The sequence below is a fragment of the Bufo bufo genome, chromosome 5 (genome assembly GCF_905171765.1).
Source record: "Bufo bufo chromosome 5, aBufBuf1.1, whole genome shotgun sequence".
Classification (NCBI taxonomy): domain Eukaryota; kingdom Metazoa; phylum Chordata; class Amphibia; order Anura; family Bufonidae; genus Bufo; species Bufo bufo.
Genome location: NC_053393.1, coordinates 462,494,134 through 462,517,055, shown reverse-complemented (window position 1 = coordinate 462,517,055; position 22,922 = coordinate 462,494,134). Strand labels below are relative to the sequence as shown.

The following is a 22,922-nucleotide window of genomic DNA, read 5'->3' as shown; positions in this document are numbered from 1 at the left end:
GACTGATCGGATCCGTAAAAATCATACGGACGTCTGAATGGAGCCTTACAGGGGAGTGATCAATGACTGTGGTGATCACCCCATATAGACTCCCTGATCACCCCCCTGTCATTGATTACCCCCCTGTCATTGATCACCCCCCTGTAAAGCTCCATTCAGATGTCCGCATGATTTTTACGGATCCACTGATAGACTGATCGGATCCGTAAAAATCATACGGACGTCTGAATGCAGCCTTACAGGGGAGTGATCAATGACTGTGGTGATCACCCCATATAGACTCCCTGATCACCCCCCTGTCATTGATTACCCCTCTGTCATTGATCACCCCCCTGTAAAGCTCCATTCAGATGTCCGCATGATTTTTACGGATCCACTGATAGACTGATCGGATCCGTAAAAATCATACGGACGTCTGAATGCAGCCTTACAGGGGAGTGATCAATGACTGTGGTGATCACCCCATATAGACTCCCTGATCACCCCCCTGTCATTGATTACCCCTCTGTCATTGATCACCCCCCTGTAAAGCTCCATTCAGATGTCCGCATGATTTTTACGGATCCACTGATAGACTGATCGGATCCGTAAAAATCATACGGACGTCTGAATGCAGCCTTACAGGGGGGTGATCAATGACAGTTGGGTGATCACCCCATATAGACTCCCTGATCACCCCCCTGTCATTGATCACCCCCCCTGTCATTGATCACCCCCCCTGTCATTGATCACCCCCCTGTCATTGATCCCCCCCCCTCTGTAAGGCTGCATTCAGTCTTTTTTTTGGCCCAAGTTAGCGGAATTTTTTTTTTTTTCTTACAAAGTCACATATTCCACTAACTTGTGACAAAAAATAAAATCTCACATGAACTCACCATACCCCTCACGGAATCCAAATGCGTAAATTTTTTTAGACATTTATATTCCAGACTTCTTCTCACGCTTTAGGGCCCCTAGAATGCCAGGGCAGTATAAATACCCCACATGTGACCCCATTTCGGAAAGAAGACACCCCCAGGTATTCCGTGAGGGGCATATTGAGTCCATGAAAGATTGAAATTTTTGTCCCAAGTTAGCGGAACGGGAGACTTTGTGAGAAAAAAATAAAAAATATCAATTTCCGCTAACTTGTGCCAAAAAAAAAAAATTTCTATGAACTCGCCATGCCCCTCATTGAATACCTTGGGGTGTCTTCTTTCCAAAATGGGGTCACATGTGGGGTATTTATACTGCCCTGGCATTCTAGGGGCCCCAAAGCGTGAGAAGAAGTCTGGTATCCAAATGTCTAAAAATGCCCTCCTAAAAGGAATTTGGGCCCCTTTGCGCATCTAGGCTGCAAAAAAGTGTCACACATCTGGTATCGCCGTACTCAGGAGAAGTTGGGCAATGTGTTTTGGGGTATCATTTTACATATACCCATGCTGGGTGAGATAAATATCTTGGTCAAATGCCAACTTTGTATAAAAAAATGGAAAAAGTTGTCTTTTGCCAAGATATTTCTCTCACCCAGCATGGGTATATGTAAAAAGACACCCCAAAACACATTCCCCAACGTTTCCTGAATACGGCGATACCAGATGTGTGACACTTTTTTGCAGCCTAGGTGGGCAAAGGGGCCCACATTCCAAAGAGCACCTTTCGGATTTCACTGGTTATTTACCTACTTACCACACATTAGGGCCCCTGGAAAATGCCAGGGCAGTATAACTACCCCACAAGTGACCCCATTTTGGAAAGAAGACACCCCAAGGTATTCCGTGAGGGGCATGGCGAGTTCCTAGAATTTTTAATTTTTTGTCACAAGTTAGTGGAAAATGATGATTTTTTTTTTTTTTTTTTTTTTTCATACAAAGTCTCATATTCCACTAACTTGTGACAAAAAATAAAAACTTCCATGAACTCACTATGCCCATCAGCGAATACCCTGGGGTCTCTTCTTTCCAAAATGGGGTCACTTGTGGGGTAGTTATACTGCCCTGGCATTCTAGGGGCCCAAATGTGTGGTAAGGAGTTTGAAATCAAATTCTGTAAAAAATGACGAGTGAAATCCGAAAGGTGCTCTTTGGAATATGGGCCCCTTTGCCCACCTAGGCTGCAAAAAAGTGTCACACATCTGGTATCTCCGTACTCAGGAGAAGGTGGAGAATGTGTTTTGGGGTGTCATTTTACATATACCCATGCTGGGTGAGAGAAATATCTTGGCAAAAGACAACTTTTCCCATTTTTTTATACAAAGTTGGCATTTGACCAAGATATTTATCTCACCCAGCATGGGTATATGTAAAAAGACACCCCAAAACACATTCCCCAACGTCTCCTGAATACGGCGATACCAGATGTGTGACACTTTTTTGCAGCCTAGGTGGGCAAAGGGGCCCACATTCCAAAGAGCACCTTTCGGATTTCACTGGTCATTTACCTACTTACCACACATTAGGGCCCCTGGAAAATGCCAGGGCAGTATAACTACCCCACAAGTGACCCCATTTTGGAAAGAAGACACCCCAAGGTATTCCGTGAGGGGCATGGCGAGTTCCTAGAATTTTTTATTTTTTGTCACAAGTTAGTGGAAAATGATGATTTTTTATTTTTTATTTTTTTTCATACAAAGTCTCATATTCCACTAACTTGTGACAAAAAATAAAAACTTCCATGAACTCACTATGCCCATCAGCGAATACCCTGGGGTCTCTTCTTTCCAAAATGGGGTCACTTGTGGGGTAGTTATACTGCCCTGGCATTCTAGGGGCCCAAATGTGTGGTAAGGAGTTTGAAATCAAATTCTGTAAAAAATGACGAGTGAAATCCGAAAGGTGCTCTTTGGAATATGGGCCCCTTTGCCCACCTAGGCTGCAAAAAAGTGTCACACATCTGGTATCGCCGTATTCAGGAGAAGGTGGGGAATGTGTTTTGGGGTGTCTTTTTACATATACCCATGCTGGGTGAGAGAAATATCTTGGCAAAAGACAACTTTTCCCATTTTTTTATACAAAGTTGGCATTTGACCAAGATATTTATCTCACCCAGCATGGGTATATGTAAAAAGACACCCCAAAACACATTCCCCAACTTCTACTGAATACGGAGATACCAGATGTGTGACACTTTTTTGCAGCCTAGGTGGGCAAAGGGGCCCACATTCCAAAGAGCACCTTTCGGATTTCACTCGTCATTTTTTACAGAATTTGATTTCAAACTCCTTACCACACATTTGGGCCCCTAGAATGCCAGGGCAGTATAACTACCCCACAAGTGACCCCATTTTGGAAAGAAGAGACCCCAAGGTATTTCGTGATGGGCATAGTGAGTTCATGGAAGTTTTTATTTTTTGTCACAAGTTAGTGGAATATGAGACTTTGTAAGAAAAAAAAAAAAAAAGAAAAAAATCATCATTTTCCGCTAACTTGTGACAAAAAATAAAAAGTTCTATGAACTCACTATGCCCATCAGCGAATACCTTAGGGTGTGTATTTTCCGAAATGGGGTCATTTGTGGGGTGTTTGTACTGTCTGGCCATTGTAGAACCTCAGGAAACATGACAGGTGCTCAGAAAGTCAGAGCTGCTTCAAAAAGCGGAAATTCACATTTTTGTACCATAGTTTGTAAACGCTATAAATTTTACCCAAACCATTTTTTTTTTACCCAAACATTTTTTTTTAATCAAAGACATGTAGAACAATAAATTTAGAGCAAAATTTATATATGGATGTCGTTTTTTTTGCAAAATTTTACAACTGAAAGTGAAAAATGTCATTTTTTTGCAAAAAAATCGTTAAATTTTGATTAATAACAAAAAAAGTAAAAATGTCAGCAGCAATGAAATACCACCAAATGAAAGCTCTATTAGTGAGAAGAAAAGGAGGTAAAATTCATTTGGGTGGTAAGTTGCATGACCGAGCAATAAACGGTGAAAGTAGTGTAGGTCAGAAGTGTAAAAAGTGGCCTGGTCTTTCAGGGTGTTTAAGCACTGGGGGCTGAGGTGGTTAAGAAGGGTCATTGGTATGCATCAAGCAGAGAAAACATCTAAGGAGATTGCAGAAACTACAAAAATTGGGTTAAGAACTGTCCATTGCATTATTAAAAACTGGAAGGATAGTGGGGACCCATCGTATTCGAGCAAGAAATGTGGTGGGAAAAAAAAACCCTGAATGATCGTGATCAGCAATCACTTAAACGTTTGGTGAAATCAAATCGAAGAAAAACAACAGTAGAACTCAGGGCTATGTTTAATAGTGAAAGTAAGAGCATTTCCACACGCACAATGCGACGGAAACTCAAGGGATTGGGACTGAACAGCTGTGTAGCCGTAAGAAAACCACTAATCAGTGAGGAAAACTAGAAAAAAAGCTTCAATTTGGTAGGGAGTATAAAAATTGGACTCTGGACCAATGGAAGTAGGTCATGTGGTCTGATGAGTCAAGATTTACCCTGTTCCAGAGTGATGAGTGCATCAGGGTAAGAAAAGAGGCAGATGAAGTGCTTAGTGCCTACTGTACAAGCCTGTGGGGGGCAGTGCTATGATCTGGGGTTGCTGCAGTTGTTCAGGTCTAGGTTTAGCAACAGTATGTGCTCCAAGAATGAGGTCAGCGACTACCTGAACATACTGAATGACCAGGTTATTCCATCAATGGATTTTTTCTTCCCTGATGGCATGGGAATATTCCAAGATGACAATGCCAGGATTCATCGGGCTCAAATTGTGAAAGAGTGGTTCAGGGAGCATGAGACATAATTTTCACACATGGATTGGATTGGCCACCACAGAGTCCAGACCTTAACTCTATTGAGAATCTTTGGGATTTGCTGGAGAAGGCTTTGCGCAGCAGTCAGACTCTACCATCATCAATGAAAGATCTTGGTGAAAAATTAAGGCAACACTGGATGGAAATAAATCTTGTGACATTGCAGAAGCCTATCAAAACAATGCCACAGCGAATGAGTGCTGTAATCAAAGCTAAAGGCGGTACAGCGAAATATTAGAGTGTGTGACCTTTTTTATGGGTGGCGACTTTTATTTTGGACAGGCAGTGTATCAACATGCTTATTAGTCTGCCCTCGCTCCTAATGTTGTAGAGGGTCAGCTTACCTTCAGGCCCTTGCATATAATGTTTTAGAGGGTCAGCTCACCAGCAGGCCCTCACCTACAATCTTTTAGAGGGTCAGCTCACCAGCAGGCCCTCGCATATAATGTTTTTGAGGGTCAGCTCACCAGCAGGCCCTTGCATATAATGTTTTTGAGGGTCAGTTCACCAGCAGGCCTTCAACCATAATGTTTTACATGGTTTTCTCACCAGCAGGCCCTCACCTACAATCTTTTAGAGGGTCAGCTCACCAGCAGGCCCTCGCATATAATGTTTTTGAGGGTCAGCTCACCAGCACGCCCTCAACCATAATGTTTTACAGGGTCAGCTCCCCAGCAGACCCTCACCTACAATCTTTCAGAGGTTCACCTCACCAGCAGGCCCTCACCTACAATCTTTTAGAGGGTCAGCTCACCAGCAGGCCCTTGCATATAATGTTTTTGAGGGTCAGCTCACCTGCATGCCCTCAACCATAATGTTTTACAGGGTCAGCTCACCAGCAGGCCCTCACCTACAATCTTTTAGAGGGTCGGACCACCAGCAGGCTTTTGCATATAAAGTTTTTGAGGGTCAGCTCACCAGCAGGCCCTCAACCATAATGTTTTACAGGGTCAGCTCTCCAGCAGGACTTTGCCCATAATTTTTTCAATAGTTAGCTAAGCAGCAGGCACTCCCCAATAATTTTTTCAATGGTCAGCTCAGCAACAGGCACTCGGCCATAATTTTTTCGATGCTCAGATCAGCAGCAGGCACTCACCCCTAATGTTTTAGAGAGTCAGCTCTGCAGCAGACCCTCACCCCTAATGTTTTAGATGGTCAGCTCAGCAGCAGGCCCTCGCCCCTAATGTTTTAAGGGGTCACCAGCAGGCCTTTGCTCCTAATGTTTTTGAGGGTCACCAGCAGGCCATCAATCATAATTTTTCAAGGGTGTATGATGCCCTCCTTTATGGATAATAAAGGGTGTATTGGAGTGCCGTTCCTTGTAATTTTTGGAAGCCCTTTCACTTAGTGCATAGGCTTTATGAGTGTAGGATTCCCACTACCTGAACAATTGTACCACAATGTGAATGAGGCCATCCATTATGTGATATACAAGTTGTATCGGAGTGCTTCTTCTTTGTAATTCTTGGCAGCACTTGCTCTTTATATACAAGTAAATATACAGGAAAGAATGTTTCCTAACAAATTTTCCTCTAAAATCGATTTTATCTTCAGTTTTGTGCGTATTATTGTCAGTCTGTAAAGGTGGCATACTACTCGGACAACATCGTTCCCAGCAGCGACCTGGGAGTCCAAGATGCATCCACGTATTGCGATAAAATATTTGCATAATTAGTGCCGATTTGCGCAATCGCGAATATATTGGAGCACTCTAACTGCATATAAAGTCATTTTTAATGTTCTGCCGTGCCAACCATTTTATCCAGTCTCAGGAAACTTCTAGCAGCTTGGAAAATGTAGCAAAAGTGACCCACGCCTGTATTTCACGCGCATTACGCAAATTTTACATTGCCGATTTTTCGCAATCAAGAAAATAATCTCAAATTCGCGAATATATGATGAATATTTGCTTAAATATTAGTGAAATATGTCGAATTCGAATATAGCCCCTGACGCTCATCACTAATGTAAGTTATAAAAATGGAAACAAAATATTGAAAATATTTGTATTTATTCAGTATTGAGTATGAGCGCCATGTGCAGAAATACATGCACTTACACACTTTGGCATGTTATCAATGAGGTTATCAATGGTTGTTTTAGGACTGTTCGGCCACCTTGAATGCACCTGGGCAGGCAAATCATCAAGATCCGCTGCTGGCAGCTCTCTTTGCAGTTGCTAGCCAATGACATCCCAGATGTGCATAATGGAAGACAAACCCAAAGACAATGAGAGCATGGTTAGGCCACACAGGCTGCTCACGGTAGCATGAGCAACATACAACCTGGTGTTGTCTTCTTGAAAAATGGCTCCTGAGACACTTTGGATAAATGGCCGAACCACTAGTTCCACAACCAAATCAATGTAATGCCGAGCTTTTAGTGTATCTGAAATATAGACTAGAAGGGTATGTCACTCCACACCATAACCCCAGAATAGGACAAGTGTGACATTCCCCTTCATTTCGCTGTCTACGTGGTCTCCAGACCAATCTCAGTCTTTTATTTCATCTGAAACAAAGGCAGGACTTATCATTAAAGAGAATAGACAATGGAACACCTGTAGCTGAATGTTTGGCCCATAGCACAATGTTGGGCAAACGTCTTCTGACGGTTTTGTGTGTCACCGTGGGCTTGGGATGTGATGTCCAATTTTACTTGAAGTACAGAATGGATCACTACACACTCTTCTTCTAATCAGATAATCCATCCACCTATTGGTCTGACTCCAGTTTGTCATTGTTCTCTCTACCACCAGGACACACAGTTGAACTGTGCTCACATCTTGGCCTAGGCAATCTGCCTAGGTCTCTCAGTTCAAGAATTCTGTCCCTCTTAGTTTGTGACAAGTGGTGATAACTGGGATTTTGCCGAACAGGAGGCAACGCACAGTCATCCCACATGACTTGATCTGATTTTTGAGGTTTTATGTGGCTATAAAAACTTTGCTTTTAATCTGGCTTTTACACCCCTCCCACATGCCACAGACTCGAGTTGGGTGTTTGAAAATGTTATCATTTGCAGATCCTGGTGTCACCTTCCACTTCCAAAGTTTCCATAACCTTATGGCTTGTCCTTGTTAATGTTGCATTTTCAATGTTGAGGAGACTTCCAAAAACAGCTGAGCCAGTGCTTAGGAACTTTTGGAAATCCCATGACAGTGAATGGAGAAAGCTGCACATACGCGGTTTGCACACATTCATGGTGGGGTCCCATTCTTCGAGTAGGAGCCATACGTGTCCAAATAGGACAGCCCCATCTATACAATGTATAATGCATCTATACAATTAAACTACAAAGCTAGCATATTGCTGGTGAAATTGTATAATTTTTGCATGTTTCCTGCTTAAACAGTGCAGAGTAGCAGCTCAGGCAAGATGACTGCCCTCATCATGTACAGAAAGTGGAACACAAAAAAGAATATGTCTCAGTGGTTTTAGTTGGTAATTAAATATAGGAGGTATATGCCCTTTAAAGGATTTTATTGTATTTTTAAAAATGCTATACACCCATTATTTTCTTTGCAATGTAATTTATTAGTCATTTCTTAGTCATTATTTAGCCCTTATAAACAAATTCAGCAACTATACCAACAGTACAACTTCAAAAGTTCAATAAATTTAAAGGAAAAAAAGGAAAACTCCCCATATGCAGCACATATAACATTCCACAGTATATATGTATGCATGGGCTGCAGCAGTCACTGGGGTAAGAACCTACCCCAGTGACTGCTGCAGCCAATCTCCAGTTTCCGTGGTATACAGCACCAGACTGATAAAGCCATTGATTCGCTGCATCAATCATTAGGCTATAGCAAAGTCCATAAAGACCAACGGGGACCATGGGAGCGGATGCACACTGTGCTGTACACAAATGAGGCCAGAGATTGGGTGCAGTAGTCACTTGGGTACATAATTTTTTTTTTTTGGGTAGGTTATTTTCTTATTTTGTTATTTAGGCTGCAGCGGTATACAGGAAGCAAATACAGAGAGAGGACGGAGGGACAGCACTGGATCAGAGGTGCCATTGGAGATAAAATAATGAAGACTATTAAGCTTAACAGACTCCCAGCAGTTTGGCCCTAAAATTAAACATCCCCTTTAACAGGTAAAATTTTTGTTCTTTTGTTTCATGCCATGACCTCCCTATGGCTGATTTTTTATGGTCTTGGAAAACCCCTCGTTGCTCAGCTGATAAGTCACATGAATGTCTGTGAAGAGCAAATAAACCACACAGAGATTCCAAAAGGGAAACAGCAGAAGTTTTAGTTTCATTCTGGATGTGAAAGGAGAAGAGTGCGACATATTGCTGAAAGTAGTACATAATATATAAATGGACATATTTAACAAATAGATGTTAAAAGTGTTGTCCAGGCTTGGAATGAGCCTTCCACTTTTCTTCTGAAACAGAACCTGTCTTGTCAATGGGCTGAGTCTTGGATTGCAGATCACCATTCACTTCAGTTAAGCGGGGGCTATAATTCCAGGCACAGCCCATGAACAAGAGGTACGCTGTTTCTAGAAAAAACTGATTATTCATTCTAATCCAGAATAACACTGTTAGGCTACATTCAGACGACCGTTAGTGTTTTGCGGTCCGCAGATTGCGGTTCCGCAAAACACGTATACCGGCTGTGTGCATTCCGCATTTTGTGGAACGCACAGGGCCAGCCCTATATAGAAATGCCTATGCTTTTCTGTGATTGCGGACAAGAATAGGACATGTTCTGCCAATAGGACATGCCCCATGGGATTGCGAACCCAGAAAAAAGGTCGTGTGAATGCACTCTTACTGTGGAAGGTTGATGGAGGCATTTTTCTTTTATAAATAGATTTAGAAGATTGTAATAAAAGTTCAAATATTTTAGAGACTGAATTTGAAACATATTTTCCAACCGATTAAATACCAGATTCTTTTCCTCAAAGAAAGTAAAAGTAAATGTGTTGTCACAAATTAAAAGTAAATACAAAATATAATTATGTATAAATAAACCTGAGGTAACAGCGCACCTTGTATGCTGTAGTATAATCACTTAGGCCAGTGGTCGGCAAAGTGCGGCTCGCGAGCCACAAGTGGCTCTTTTGATCCTTGAATGCGGCTCTTTGGTTCGGGCTGGCGGGTGGGCGGCCGCGCAGCCATATCGCGCCGCTCAAGCTGCTTGCAAAATGTCCGTCATGGGCCTCCTGCCCCGTCTGTCTGCTCCTTCCACTTTATGTATGAAGCAGGCAGGCGGGGCAGGAGGCGCATGACGGAGGGTGAGATGTCACGCTGCGCACAGCAGCAGAAGGGCGGCAGCGGCGGACTTTTGGCAGAACACTGGCCATGTGAGGAATGTTGAAGAGGCCGCCGCTCAGGAGGAGCGAAATGTCCTGCAGCAGAAAGGTAGGAGCTGCCCCCGGTGTGTGCACTGCACCGGTCCCGCCGCAAGTGTCCCTGCCTCCTCCTTTCCCCCTACTAATACATTACTTTACTTACTGGAGGGCACTTATGGGGGATATCTGTAGAGGGCACTTATGGGGGATATCTGTGGAGGGCACATATATAGCATCTTATGCTATATATGTGTCATCCACAGATATCCCCCATAAGTGCGTCATCCACAGATATCCCCCATAAGTGCGTCATCCACAGATATCCCCCATAAGTGCGTCATCCACAGATATCCCCCATAAGTGCGTCATGCACAGATATCCCCCATAAGTGCGTCATGCACAGATATCCCCCATAAGTGCCTCATCCACAGATATCCCCCATAAGTGCCTCATCCACAGATATCCCCCATAAGTCCGTCATCCACATTACATCCACATCTGCAGACAAGTTTAATAAAAGTAAAAAATGATAAAGATAAAATGAAATAATAATCAAGATCCAAATAAAAGAAAGTACATATAAAAGTATGTAAAAACACACTCTGGGCTCATGCCCACGAATGTAAGGGCGCCGTGCCTGTGCTGCGGTCCGCAATGCACGGACACAGACAATGGGGCAGCTGCATGATGATCGCGGACCCATTCACTTGAATGGGGTTCGCGATCCGCATCCGACTGCCCGCACCGCAAAAAAGTAGCGCATGCTGAAGTGAATGGGTCCATGATGCGGGCTGCACACGGCCGTGTGCAGCCCGCATCATGGACCCATTCACTTCAATGGGTCCAGGATCCGGGATATGAGTGCTACAGTGTGCTCCGTGGTGCTTCTGGCTGTGCCTCCGCACCGCAAAAAAGTAGTGCATGCGCTACCTTTTTGCGGTGCGGAGGCACAGCCCGAAGCACCACGGAAGCACTCTGTAGCACTCATATCCCGGATCCTGGACTCATTGAAGTGAATGGGTCCTTGATGCGGGCTGCACACGGCCAGTGCCCGTGTATTGCTGACCCGCCGTATGCGGCCTTCAATATGGCAACGGCGGGCACACGGTCGTGTGCATGAGCCCTAATAGTCCTCACTGGTACTGTTGACACAATATTTTAGGTTTTAAAAATGTGGCTCTCGAAAGAAATTTCAATCGTGGTTTTGGCGATATTTGGCTCAGTTGACAAAAAAGTTTGCCCACCACTGACTTAGGCCATCCTTTTGTAGAATTACAGCATACATAATCCCTGATAAAGGAAGACCTGTTGGTGTAAAGCGTCTAGGTTTCAGTGGAGGTGTGAAGAAAATGTCCAATGAGCACCATTTTTTAATATTAAAAAGGATTCATTTACCTAAGTATATCTTTGTTTTGTTCAAATCTCCATACTCGATTCAGTGCTCCAAATCCTCAGTCAAGACACAGAGGCCCAGATTTACTAATGTGTCTGCACTAAAAATCTGTCTATAAAGTAACACAATTTGGCGCATAAAGGGTTTATAAACTTTTTTATGACATGCTCGACGAAGGCGTGGTGCTTATAAGAAAGGGATGGAGCGAAACGTGAAAGGGGTGTGGCCTAAGATGCGCTATTTTGCAGCAAAATTGCGCAAAAATTCTGCCTTAAAACTGTGCCTTAAAGTAAGTCAAACAATAGTTATCGTAGAGTCAGAGAAGTGTCTATCCCCGCACCAGATTTATCATCCAGCCTGAGCCCCTGTGATACATGTGGTGCAGGTCTACACAGCCTGTCTAAGCTTACGCCATCTTTACGATTAGAAAAAGAAAATTCTGGCTGCCTGCAGGCATTGGTAGGGAAATTTTAGGAAATGATTGCATACAGTTTAGACTGTATACTGAACTTGCCAATAAAACAAAATGCAGTCACACTCCTAAGCTCCCACTAAAGGCAGCCAAAGACAATCAGAAATGTATAACAGAACTTAGTCTATGCAGGGAATAGCAAGCTTAAAATGGTTTTTAAAAGAGAACATTTAATTTAAATGTAATTAAGCAAGCATCTCATATAGCACATTTTTTCCAGCTTATATTACTGATGAGTGGATATCAAAGAAAACCGAAAATCATTTCTATTTGTTTATTAAAAATAATTATTTGCATATATCATTTCTATTTATTTATCATCTATCGATGGCTTGATCTATCTATCTATCTATCTATCTATCTATCTATCTATCTATCTATCTATTATCTATCTATATATCTATCTATTGATCTATCTATCTATCTATCTATCTATTGATCATCATTCATCCTTACTCCTGCCTTTGTATAGAAAGTAACAGTAGCATGCTCAAGTTTCAAGAGGTATCTCTTCATACTTATTTATAAAGGCAGAGAACTTGACTGCCCTACTTATAATGATCCTCATTTACGTGTATAGACACACTTATTGACCATTTCCATCAATAAAGGTTGAACTGTTGAGTCTAAGTTGGGGCACAGCATTCTTAAAAAGACTTAAACCCAAGCTGGGATTTGTATGACTCAACAGTTTGTCCTCTTTATGCTGTTTGCACTTCTTTATGGTCTTGTATTCAGCAGCAGTGTCTCAGTCGTGACTGCTAGACTTGACTCTCCACACCACCATAGTATGCAGCTGATTTTATATCCAGATGTCACCATCCACTTATCTCAGATTAGGTTATAGTCTGTGCATTCACAAGTTCATAATACTCCCCTCGGTTTGCCAGAAGCTGTTGGTGAGTTCCCTTTTCTATTACCCTTCCGTTTTTCATTACGACAATGAGATCTGCATTCTGGACTGTGGACAGTCTATGAGCAATCATGATGCAAGTCCTTCCCTTCCGTGCTTGATCTAGGGCTTGTTGTACAACCTGACCATGACAGAAAAAGATCAAATTCAAGTTTGACCAGAATAAGTAGAATAGACTATATCCTGTTAATGTTGGGTAATGAGGCATGCAAGAACATTGTAATACAAATGATGTTTTATTCTCACCTTTTCACTTTCATTGTCCAGTGCTGAGGTGGCTTCATCAAGCAGAAGAACTTTTGGAGAACGTATCAGGGCCCGGGCAATAGCGATTCTCTGCTTTTGACCTCCAGACAGTTGAGTTCCTTTACCTCCAACTGATGTGTTATATTTCTGAAAGATGAATGGTACATGTGAGAAACAACATCTTAACAGCACAATAAGGCATCGGGTACTTGTATTATACTATTATGTGAGTCTTATACTATTATATAAAAAAAATTAGCACATTGCAATGTAAATTCCTGTTACAACATTTTCTGTATGCCCAAAAATAGAAATTTGCCTCTCAAAAACTATAGGAACTTTGTGTGGTCCAGAATATATGATGGTCCTTTGACCATGATCCATGTCACTGCTTCAAGCACCGAATAATATAACAGGAGCTACCCTTTAAAGGGGGTCAGTCTCAGGACTCAGGGCAGTATGGGAAAGCATTTCAAATAAACATTATTTATCTAGATAAGTGCAGGTTATGTTCCCTTGCACTTCCCCATAGTAGGTTGTTACTGTTCCAGATTCCAGCACTGCACATGGCCCCTCCTTTTGCTCTGGAGCCCCTGTTTTCCAGGATACCATGGCAGAGGAGGCACTCGCTTGATTATTGTTTGCCTTCCTGCTTGTTTGGACTTGCTACTGTTGCTACTCAGTTATAAGTTACATTTGACTTGCTAATGCAGCTCTGTGCAGCTTTGTGCAGCACTATTACAGCTCTCCTACTCCAAGTGTATTTCATCCCTGCTCTATCACTGTATGTACAAAAATCAGCATTTCACAGCACTACTACAGCTGTTCTACTCTGTGTTCAATTCTGTTTCATTGTTGCACATATACAACTCAGCTTTGTGCAGCACTATTACAGCCCTGCTACTTCAAGTGTATTTCAGTTCTGCTTTATCACTGCATATCCACAAATTAGCATTTCACAGCACTACTACAGCTTTTTTCAGCTTCATCATTGCACAGCTACAATACCAAATCATCAGCTTTGCAAATCAACTACCTTTCTAGATCTGGTAGGTTCCCACTTCTACTCTATCAGTGCTCCTGCCCTGCTGCACTAGCACCACTTGTCTAGTCAGCTCCAGGCCTGCTCATCCAGACATTGCGGATCCTCCTTACCAGGTAAGGCATCTTTTACACAGTCAGTATTTTGCACCAGTATTTGTAAGCCAAAAGCAGGAGTGAGTCCAAACACAGAAGAGATGCAAATATTTCTATTACATCTCTATTTTGGACCCACTCCTGGTTTTGGCTTACAATTACTGATGCAAAATATAAACCAAATACTGACTGTAAGACATAACCTGGACTACGTGAGTATGCGTATGCGTTCTGTAATGTCATTCTAATCAGATAAGATTTACCTCTGGCAGCTGTTCTATGAAGGAGTGAATGTTTGCAGCCTTTGCAGCTTGTTCTATCTCCTCCCTAGGCACTTCACGAGTGTTGTCCCCATAGGCAATGTTTTCAGCAATACTGCGGTCAAACAGCACTGGCTCCTGGGACACAATTCCTATCTGATTTCTTAACCATTGAACATTCAAATTATTGGCTTCTTCTTTGTCAAACAGCTGAAAACAAAACATTGACATTTCAAGATTTGATAGAAAAAGTTAAGACTAATATGAGCACGCCTTTTTATTAAAGTAAAGGTTTTTTTCCCTATGAAAACATGTTTCTCTATGGCCACACTTATATAACAGTTCAGGTGACGGTCCAATGTTATGAAAATGTAATCATTATATAGTAAAAAGTTATGTACAGTACAGACCAAAAGTTTGGACACACCTTCTCATTCAAAGAGTTTTTTTTTTTTTTTTAATGACTATGAAAATTGTAGATTCACACTGAATGCATCAAAACTATGAATTAACACATGTGGAATTATATACATAACAAACAAGTGTAAAACAACGGAAAAAAAGTAATATTCTAGGTTCTTCAAAGTAGCCACCTTTTGCTTTGATTACTGCTTTGCACACTCTTGGCATTCTCTTGATGAGCTTCAAGAGGTAGTCCCCTGAAATGGTTTTCACTTCACAGGTGTGCCCTGTCAAGTTTAATAAGTGGGATTTCTTGCCTTATAAATAGGGTTGGGAACTTGGGACCATCAGTGGCGTTGAGGAGAAGTCAGGTGGATACACAGCTGATAGTCCTACTGAATAGACTGTTAGAATTTGTATTATGGCAAGAAAAAAGCAGCTAAGTAAAGAAAAAGAGTGGCCATCATTACTTTAAGAAATGATGGTCAGTCAGCTGAAAAATTGGGAAAACGTTGAAAGTAAGGGCTATTTGACCATGAAGGAGAGTGATGGGGTGCTGCGCCAGATGACCTGGCCTCCACAGTCACCGGACCTGAACCCAATCGAGATGGTTTTGGGTGAGCTGGACCGCAGAGTGAATGCAAAAAGGGCCAACAAGTGCTAAGCATCTCTGGGAACTCCTTCAAGACTGTTGGAAGACCATTTCAGGGGACTACCTCTTGAAGCTCATCAAGAGAATGCCAAGAGTGTGCAAAGCAGTAATCAAAGCAAAAGCTGGCTACTTTGAAGAACCTAGAATATGACATATTTTCAGTTGTTTCACACTTGTTTGTTATGTATATAATTCCACATGTGTTAATTCATAGTTTTGATGCCTTCATAGTCATGAAAATAAAGAAAACTCTTTGAATGAGAAGGTGTGTCCAAACTTTTGGTCTGTACTGTATATATATATATATATATATATATATATATAGATTAATGATGATAATCCCCTGAAGACATATATAAAAGGTCATATAGGATCCATCAACAGCAGCTGCAAAATATTTTCTGTACAATGTACAAAATGAAAAGAATAGAAAACAGCAAAAAGTTGATGACCAATTTCTTCTCAATGTTACTTAAACATAGAAATGTAATGAAGTTTAAAGGGGTTCATTGGGTAATCAACCCCTTCACCCCAGAAGGTTTTTCATTTTTGCGTTTTCGTTTTTTTTAAACCAAGGAACGTGACATCACTGACCTTGGAAGAGACCATGGCACTCGACTGTGTGCCACTGTCTCTTCCAATAGTTGATATGCAGGAGTGCCAGGAGTTGGACTCCCACTGATTTGATATTTATGACTTATCCTAAGGATAGAACATCAATAGTTTTGATGCCTTCATAGTCATGAAAATAAAGAAAACTCTTTGAATGAGAAGGTGTGTCCAAAATTTTGGTCTGTACTGTATTTCTCTAAGGCCTCTTTCACACGAGCATGACGGATTTTCTCTGGATGCGTTCAGGGTGCGTTCAGTGAAACTCACAACATTTTGCAAGCAAGTTCAGTCAGTTTTGTCTGCTATTGCGTTCAGTTGTTCATTTTTTTCCACGCTGGTTTAATGCGTTTTGATGCGTTTTTTTCACGCGTGATAAAAAACTGAAGGTTTACAAACAACATCTCTTAGCAACCATCAGTGAAAAACGCATCGCATCCGCACTTGCTTGCGGATGTGTAACACCCCAGAGTTGTGTTAAGAAACTCTTCTACCCTGCTACAATCTGTTAAGAGCCTTTACCTTGTCATCTGATGTGATTTTACATTGTCTTCACAATTGTGCATTATAAACCATGTTAAAAGTATATTGTTGCAATTTCCATGTTCACCAGCAGGTGGCAGCAATGTGTTAGCAAGGACTTAGGTTCAATTTAGTACATCTAAGCTGGAATAGTTTGTTCCAGACTAGCTCCCCCTCTGTGAGCAGAGTGGGCTGTGCCCACATCCTGCAGCATGGGAAGAGAAGGAAGTTAGAAGGAGTGTAGCCCACCTTCTGCTAGGGGTAGGGTGTGCGCGTAGGAGCTCCCTGAGATAGAGAAGAAAGCCAGGATCTTGTCTCGGCTGAGACACTGATCCCCATCCCCAGCCTGAGCCCTGCAGCCTCAGCTGGATGAAGCAAACAGACAAACTCCAGTTCCAGGAAGAAAGCATACCCTGAGAAGATAACTGTGAGTAAAGTCCAGAGACCCAGGAGAAGCCATATTCCTCCTCAGTTAGTTAGTCCCCATACAGCAGAAGATAGAGAGTCCAGAAGCCAAATTCCTGCCACAGTATAGAGCTACAAAGCAGATGTCCTTTCCTGCAAGCTCCAGGTTGATGGAGCCAAAGATAAATTCCTGCCAAACATTGCCAATGCCTTTTGGGAACAAAGACTAAAGCTGTATCTTGCTTGGATGAAAGTTACAATCAGTAAAGACAAGTTTGAACTTTACCAAAGGTCTGGATCTCAATTTCTGCTGCAAAATCCCTCCATTACTCCTACTAGCACTACACTCAATTTATTGCTAGTGAGCCAGGAGTCCAGCCGTACCCAGGTAGGAGACACCATTGACACCATTATCACCACCATACAGAGACATTACACCACTCTGGCATTCCTAACCTTGGACGTGCGTTATAACACCTTGGGAGGGCCCTGTGACAGTACCCTGCGCACGCTGCAATTGGCGTCACAACAAATACTAAGAAAATTTTAACAACCCGTTACTGGCCACGGCAGATACAATGCGTTTTTCACTGAAGCCCTATTCACTTCTATAGGGCCAGGGCTGCGTGAAAAACGCAGAATATAGAACATGCTGCGTTTTTTACTCAACGCAGAACTGATGCGTGAAAAAAACCTCTCATGTGCACAGACACATTGAAATGAATGGGTCAGGATTCTGAGCTGGTGCTATGCGTTCACGTCACGCATTGCACCCCTGCGGAAAACTGAAAAAGAGGCCTAATACACTTTAAAGGAAATTTACCATGGCCTTTGCACCCAAAAAGTGGCGTGAAAACTGTGGCTTTGGGGCACTGCGTCCCTCAATGACCCACAGTATCATATTGGGAAAAATGAAAGCAATAAATAGCCTGTTCATCACACTATTTTCATGTATGTTGGCCAACCACAGTGATTTTGGCTGACTAGTAAACTATCTAACGTGTATAGGAGCCTTCTGACTCTCCCCCTCATACCAGATCATTTTGTTATATCATCTGTGCAGATCATCTATGACATATCAGCAAATTATTTTTTACTGCATTTCTCCTATACATTATTATAATGTTTGAGGTCTTACCACTGCTCCTTGGGATGGATCATAGAATCTCTGGAGAAGCTGAATAGAGGTGCTTTTTCCACATCCACTGCTACCTACAAATGCCACTGTTTCTCCTCTTGATATTGCAACCGATAGTGCTTTCAGAACAGGCACATCTGGACGAGATGGATAATTGAAGGTCACTTTGGATAATTCTGAATTTCCTTCATATTTTTCCTATTTGTAGATATTATAAAAAAAGTTATAATCCAATATTGGAAAGATCCTCTTTAACGTATATATCTATATATAGTGCAGGAACGTTTAGGCAACACATGTTGTAAATGCAACAAACTCAAAGACTTGCTCCAAGTAGAGACAGGCTTAATGGTTATGCAACTAGGCCTGGTCCTTAGTGGTTACTGTGAACATGAAGCTCAAATGTGTGTCCGCTTCATAAGGCAGCCTTCCACACCCTGGCCAAATTTTGTGCAAGTGGAACACAGTGTTGAGTATTGGTCTTTTACTTTAAGAGGCATACAATGTCTTCTCATGTCAGGAGTGGAGGGGATATTCATTCACCTCACAGTCAAGTTCATGTGGCTGTAACCGCAATAAGCATTTTAAGGATGGGCCCATGCATCTCATACACTGGGGGCATATTGCTAAGATATGCCACCAATATCTGATAGGAGTGGTTTCACCTCTAGGACCCACACTTATCTCCAGAACAAGCCCCCAAAGTGAAGGAGACCAGACCGGTGGTGAAAATTGTCGAGCATCTACTCCATATTGCTGACTTGGCTATTTCCATGAGCCTCATAGAGGTGAATGGAGAGGTGGCTGCGCTTGTGCGGGGCACTTCCCATTCATTTCTATGGGACTTCTGAAAGTAGCCGAGCCCACTGCGTGGCAATTTATTTCCACTCCCATAGAAATGAATAGAGGGCAGCCACACTTGCATAGTCTACACTTTGTGGGCTCTGTTCTAGAGATTGGTGCAGGTCCCAGAGGTGGAACCCGCACCTATCAGACATTAGTGGAATATCCTAGGGATAGGGCCAACCCGTTTAAGCAGCACAGCACTAGATCTCAGTCTACAGTGGCAGTACTCACTCTTACTTTAACAAAGCCAGTCCAGAATCCCTGCTGCATACCTCCTTACCATCCCTGTGTATCACAACCATCATATCCTGCCCGGATAACTGATTTTTACAGCAGCCTCCTCTATCACACCATGTGGCTTCAGCTACGCATTTCTCCTGTTTCTTGCTGTAAGCCCTCATATAATATGCAATAGTGACAGCTAGTGTCCCAAAGTTACATGTAGACAGGGTGCTGCCTAGCTTGTCCCAGTGCACACAGACTGAATACAAAAAAAGACTAATGACAGTCATCACTAATATCTTTCTCTTCTCTCCCTTCCTGCCACAATTTCCCTGTAGTATCACTGACAGAAGGGATCTGCATATACCATCTAGGGGTTTACAATCCACTACCAGCTTGGTTATGATCTTCCTGTGGTGGAGGGACCTGGTAAGGAAAGAGGGAAGAGGATATACAAATAAGGAGACTTATTTCTTCTTCCTTCACCACTCCATCACAGAACTCCGCCTGTGCTAAGAAACACTGCCAGGGGGTTTCCGTGAGTGTGTCAAAGCATACTTCTGCCATGTGTACTGCATGTATGGTGCTGACTCTGAGACTCGCTCTTTATCATACTATGTGTGGCTTATCCTCTTTCAATCTTTATTTCGTTTTGGATATATAACAGTTGAGTGTATCAAGGACACTACTTAGTGTCACTTTGGTTATGCTGGCATCAGCCCACAACTTCACTTTCAGACAGCCTGTAAAGTCTCTTTTGGCCCAATACATTGACATTTGTACAGGGGGCTGTTCTATACCTAATGGTTACCTTGCTAGCTATTGTCCTGAGGAGACATAACTCTTGGGGTGGGTTCTGGTGCTTAAATACAGTTCATTGTTCTGATGTACTCAGAGTGCTATACAGATATGCTATCAGACCATACTGCTACTCAGACATGTGTTACTGTCTTCCTGATCAGTAGTTTCTCCTTTTTGTCTACTTTTCCCCTTGATGAATTGCATAATGAAGCACGTAGGGGTCATTAGGACTAGAGAAAGTCAGTACTGTCTGGTTGGGTTATTTGTCCTCAGAGTAGCCCTGTAACCAATTAGGGTCCATTCACATGACCCAAAGTGCTCCGTGCCCGTGCTGCGGACTGAAAATTGCATTGACCTGAATGGGTCTGCGATCCGCGAGATATAGTGCGGAGGCACGGACCCGAGGCTTCCGAGGGCTTCTGATCCATGCCTCTGTTACGCAAAAGATAGGATATGTCCTATCTTTTGCCATATCTTGTGGATCGCAGACCCAGTCAAGTCAATTGGGTCTGCATCCACACCACGGAATGCACACGGCTGGTGCCAGTGCATTGCAGACTGCAATTTGCTGTCCACAGTACGGGCATGGAACACTTATGGTCGTGTAAATGAACCCTTAGGGTTAGGAACTATAGGGCTTAGCATTAGGAGTATATTATAGTAAATTATTAGAGAATGTCAACATGCACAACATATACAGTGAGAAAAACCAACATGCCAAACAACATAGGTTACACCCCACCTGCTGAAAGAGATTGACTTACTGGTTTCAGTCCATCCTTGCTGTAGCTGTCTATAGATGGTTCAGAGTAGAATAATTGAAACAAATGGGAAGCTGCAGATTTGGCTTTTGCATAATCAGGAGCAAAGGATAATGTTTGTCCTACAGTAAGAGCTCCATACGCCAGGCAAGAAAACACCCTAAAATAGAAAAAAGTTTGCACAGCTCACCCAGAGTCCACTAATGATGTGGTCACGTAGTTGTGGCAGCACGGATCACTCCCCAGATCTCGGGTGGGAAATGCTTTCAGAGCAAAAACTAAAAAAAATGTAAAATCCAGCGCCTTCTATGAAAACATAACTTTTAATACATAAAGACTAAAAACTTATTCATGGCGTCCTCCAGTCTACACATTTCGCACTATGCAGCGCTTTATCACAGCCCCAGGCCCACAGGCTCTGATAAAGTGCTACATAGCGCAAAAACGTGAAGGCTGGAGGACGCCATGAAGAAGTATTGAAAAGTTTTGCTTTACTTAAAAGGCGCTGGGTTTTACAAAGTTAAAATGTAATATTAGAAACTGCACTTTATAAGATTTCATAAAAACATAAGGTTATATTCCTTATTAGTGATGAGCGAATCTGTGGAAGTTTGGGTTCGCTGGGTTCGGCCGAACTTCAGGTCAAAGTTCGTATTCAGGACCCGAACTTGAACCCGAACCCAAACCCCATTTAAGTCAAAGGGGACCTGAACGTCACTTTATTATTTTCTGTTATATCATGGTTATATCGGAAAATTAACATAATACTTAAAGGGAACCTGTCATGTAGATATTTGATTATAATCTAACTAATTATATACAATCATTAACTACTAAAAAGTACCTTAGATGTATTCACTTACTGGTGTGACAGATGGTTACCTCATAATATACACACAAAGATGCCACATGCCGCATGCTAATGAGCTGATTTGAGTCCAGCGTGATGTCAGTGAGTCCAGCTTTTTTTAAATTCAGAGATATAGCCACTCCCCTGCCCACCTGCTGCTGGTTCATATGGAAAAAACTGTCAATCAGCAGCCGGTAGGCGGGGAGAGTCAGGAGCTCATAAATATTCAGGACTCATCATTATCAGCTAGAGCTTTTTAATACAAGATGTTGGCAGATTGACTGGGTCAATTAAAGAAAGTGACCCAGCATTTTGCTAAGAGAATCAGTCACTTATTTATGTTGCCCTTAGGGCTCTTTCACACTTGCGTTCTTGTCTTCCGGCATAGAGTTCCGTCGTCGGGGCTCTATGCCGGAAGAATCCTGATCAGGATTATCCTAATGCATTCTGAATGGAGAGAAATCCGTTCAGGATGCATCAGGATGTCTTCAGTTCCGGAACGGAACGTTTTTTGGCCGGAGAAAATACCGCAGCATGCTGCGCTTTTTGCTCCGGCCAAAAATCCGGAACACTTGCCGCAAGGCCGGATCCGGAATTAATGCCCATTGAAAGGCATTGATCCGGATCCGGCCTTAAGCTAAACGTCGTTTCGGCGCATTGCCGGAGCCGACATTTAGCTTTTTCAGAGTGGTTACCATGGCTGCCGGGACGCTAAAGTCCTGGCAGCCATGGTAAAGTGTAGCGGGGAGCGGGGGAGCAGTGTACTTACCGTCCGTGCGGCTCCCCGGGCGCTCCAGAGTGACGTCAGGGCGCCCCAAGCGCATGGATCATGTGATCACATGGATCACGTCATCCATGCGCATGGGGCGCTCTGACGTCATTCTGGAGCGCCCCGGGAGCCGCACGGACTGTAAGTATACCGCTCCCCCGCTCCCCGCTCCTACTATGGCAACCAGGACTTTAATAGCTTCCTGGGTGCCATAGTAACACTGAACGCATTTGGAAGACGGTTCCGTCTTCAAATGCTTTCAGTACACTTGCGTTTTTCCGGATCCGGCGTGTAATTCCGGCAAATGGAGTACACGCCGGATCCGGACAACGCAAGTGTGAAAGAGGCCTTAGTTAGAACACCATAAAACTAGTGACAGGTTCCCTTTAAGACCGAATGCAAAAGGGAGACCTATTCCATTTTGCATTCCGTCATAATAGAAGTCTATGGGCAGCATATCAAATCCGTAA

General features: G+C 42.7%; 1 protein-coding gene across 3 annotated transcripts in view; it reads right to left on the bottom strand.

Annotated features, from left to right (window-relative positions):
* Window positions 1-12,330: 12,330 nt before the first annotated feature.
* LOC121002302 (ATP-binding cassette sub-family B member 5-like) overlaps window positions 12,331-22,922 on the bottom strand; it is a 1,125,761-nt gene continuing 1,115,169 nt past the window's right edge. For 2 of the 3 annotated variants that reach the window (XM_040433698.1, XM_040433699.1), the window contains exons 24-28: window positions 20,837-20,993; window positions 18,204-18,401; window positions 14,479-14,685; window positions 13,079-13,225; window positions 12,331-12,953 (exon numbers count right to left, since the gene is read on the bottom strand). In XM_040433698.1, coding sequence (XP_040289632.1) covers window positions 12,756-12,953; window positions 13,079-13,225; window positions 14,479-14,685; window positions 18,204-18,401; window positions 20,837-20,993 — 907 coding nt within the window. In that variant the 3' untranslated portion in view covers window positions 12,331-12,755. The remainder of the gene's footprint in view (window positions 12,954-13,078; window positions 13,226-14,478; window positions 14,686-18,203; window positions 18,402-20,836; window positions 20,994-22,922) is intronic. The other variant, XM_040433700.1, reaches the window with a different exon arrangement.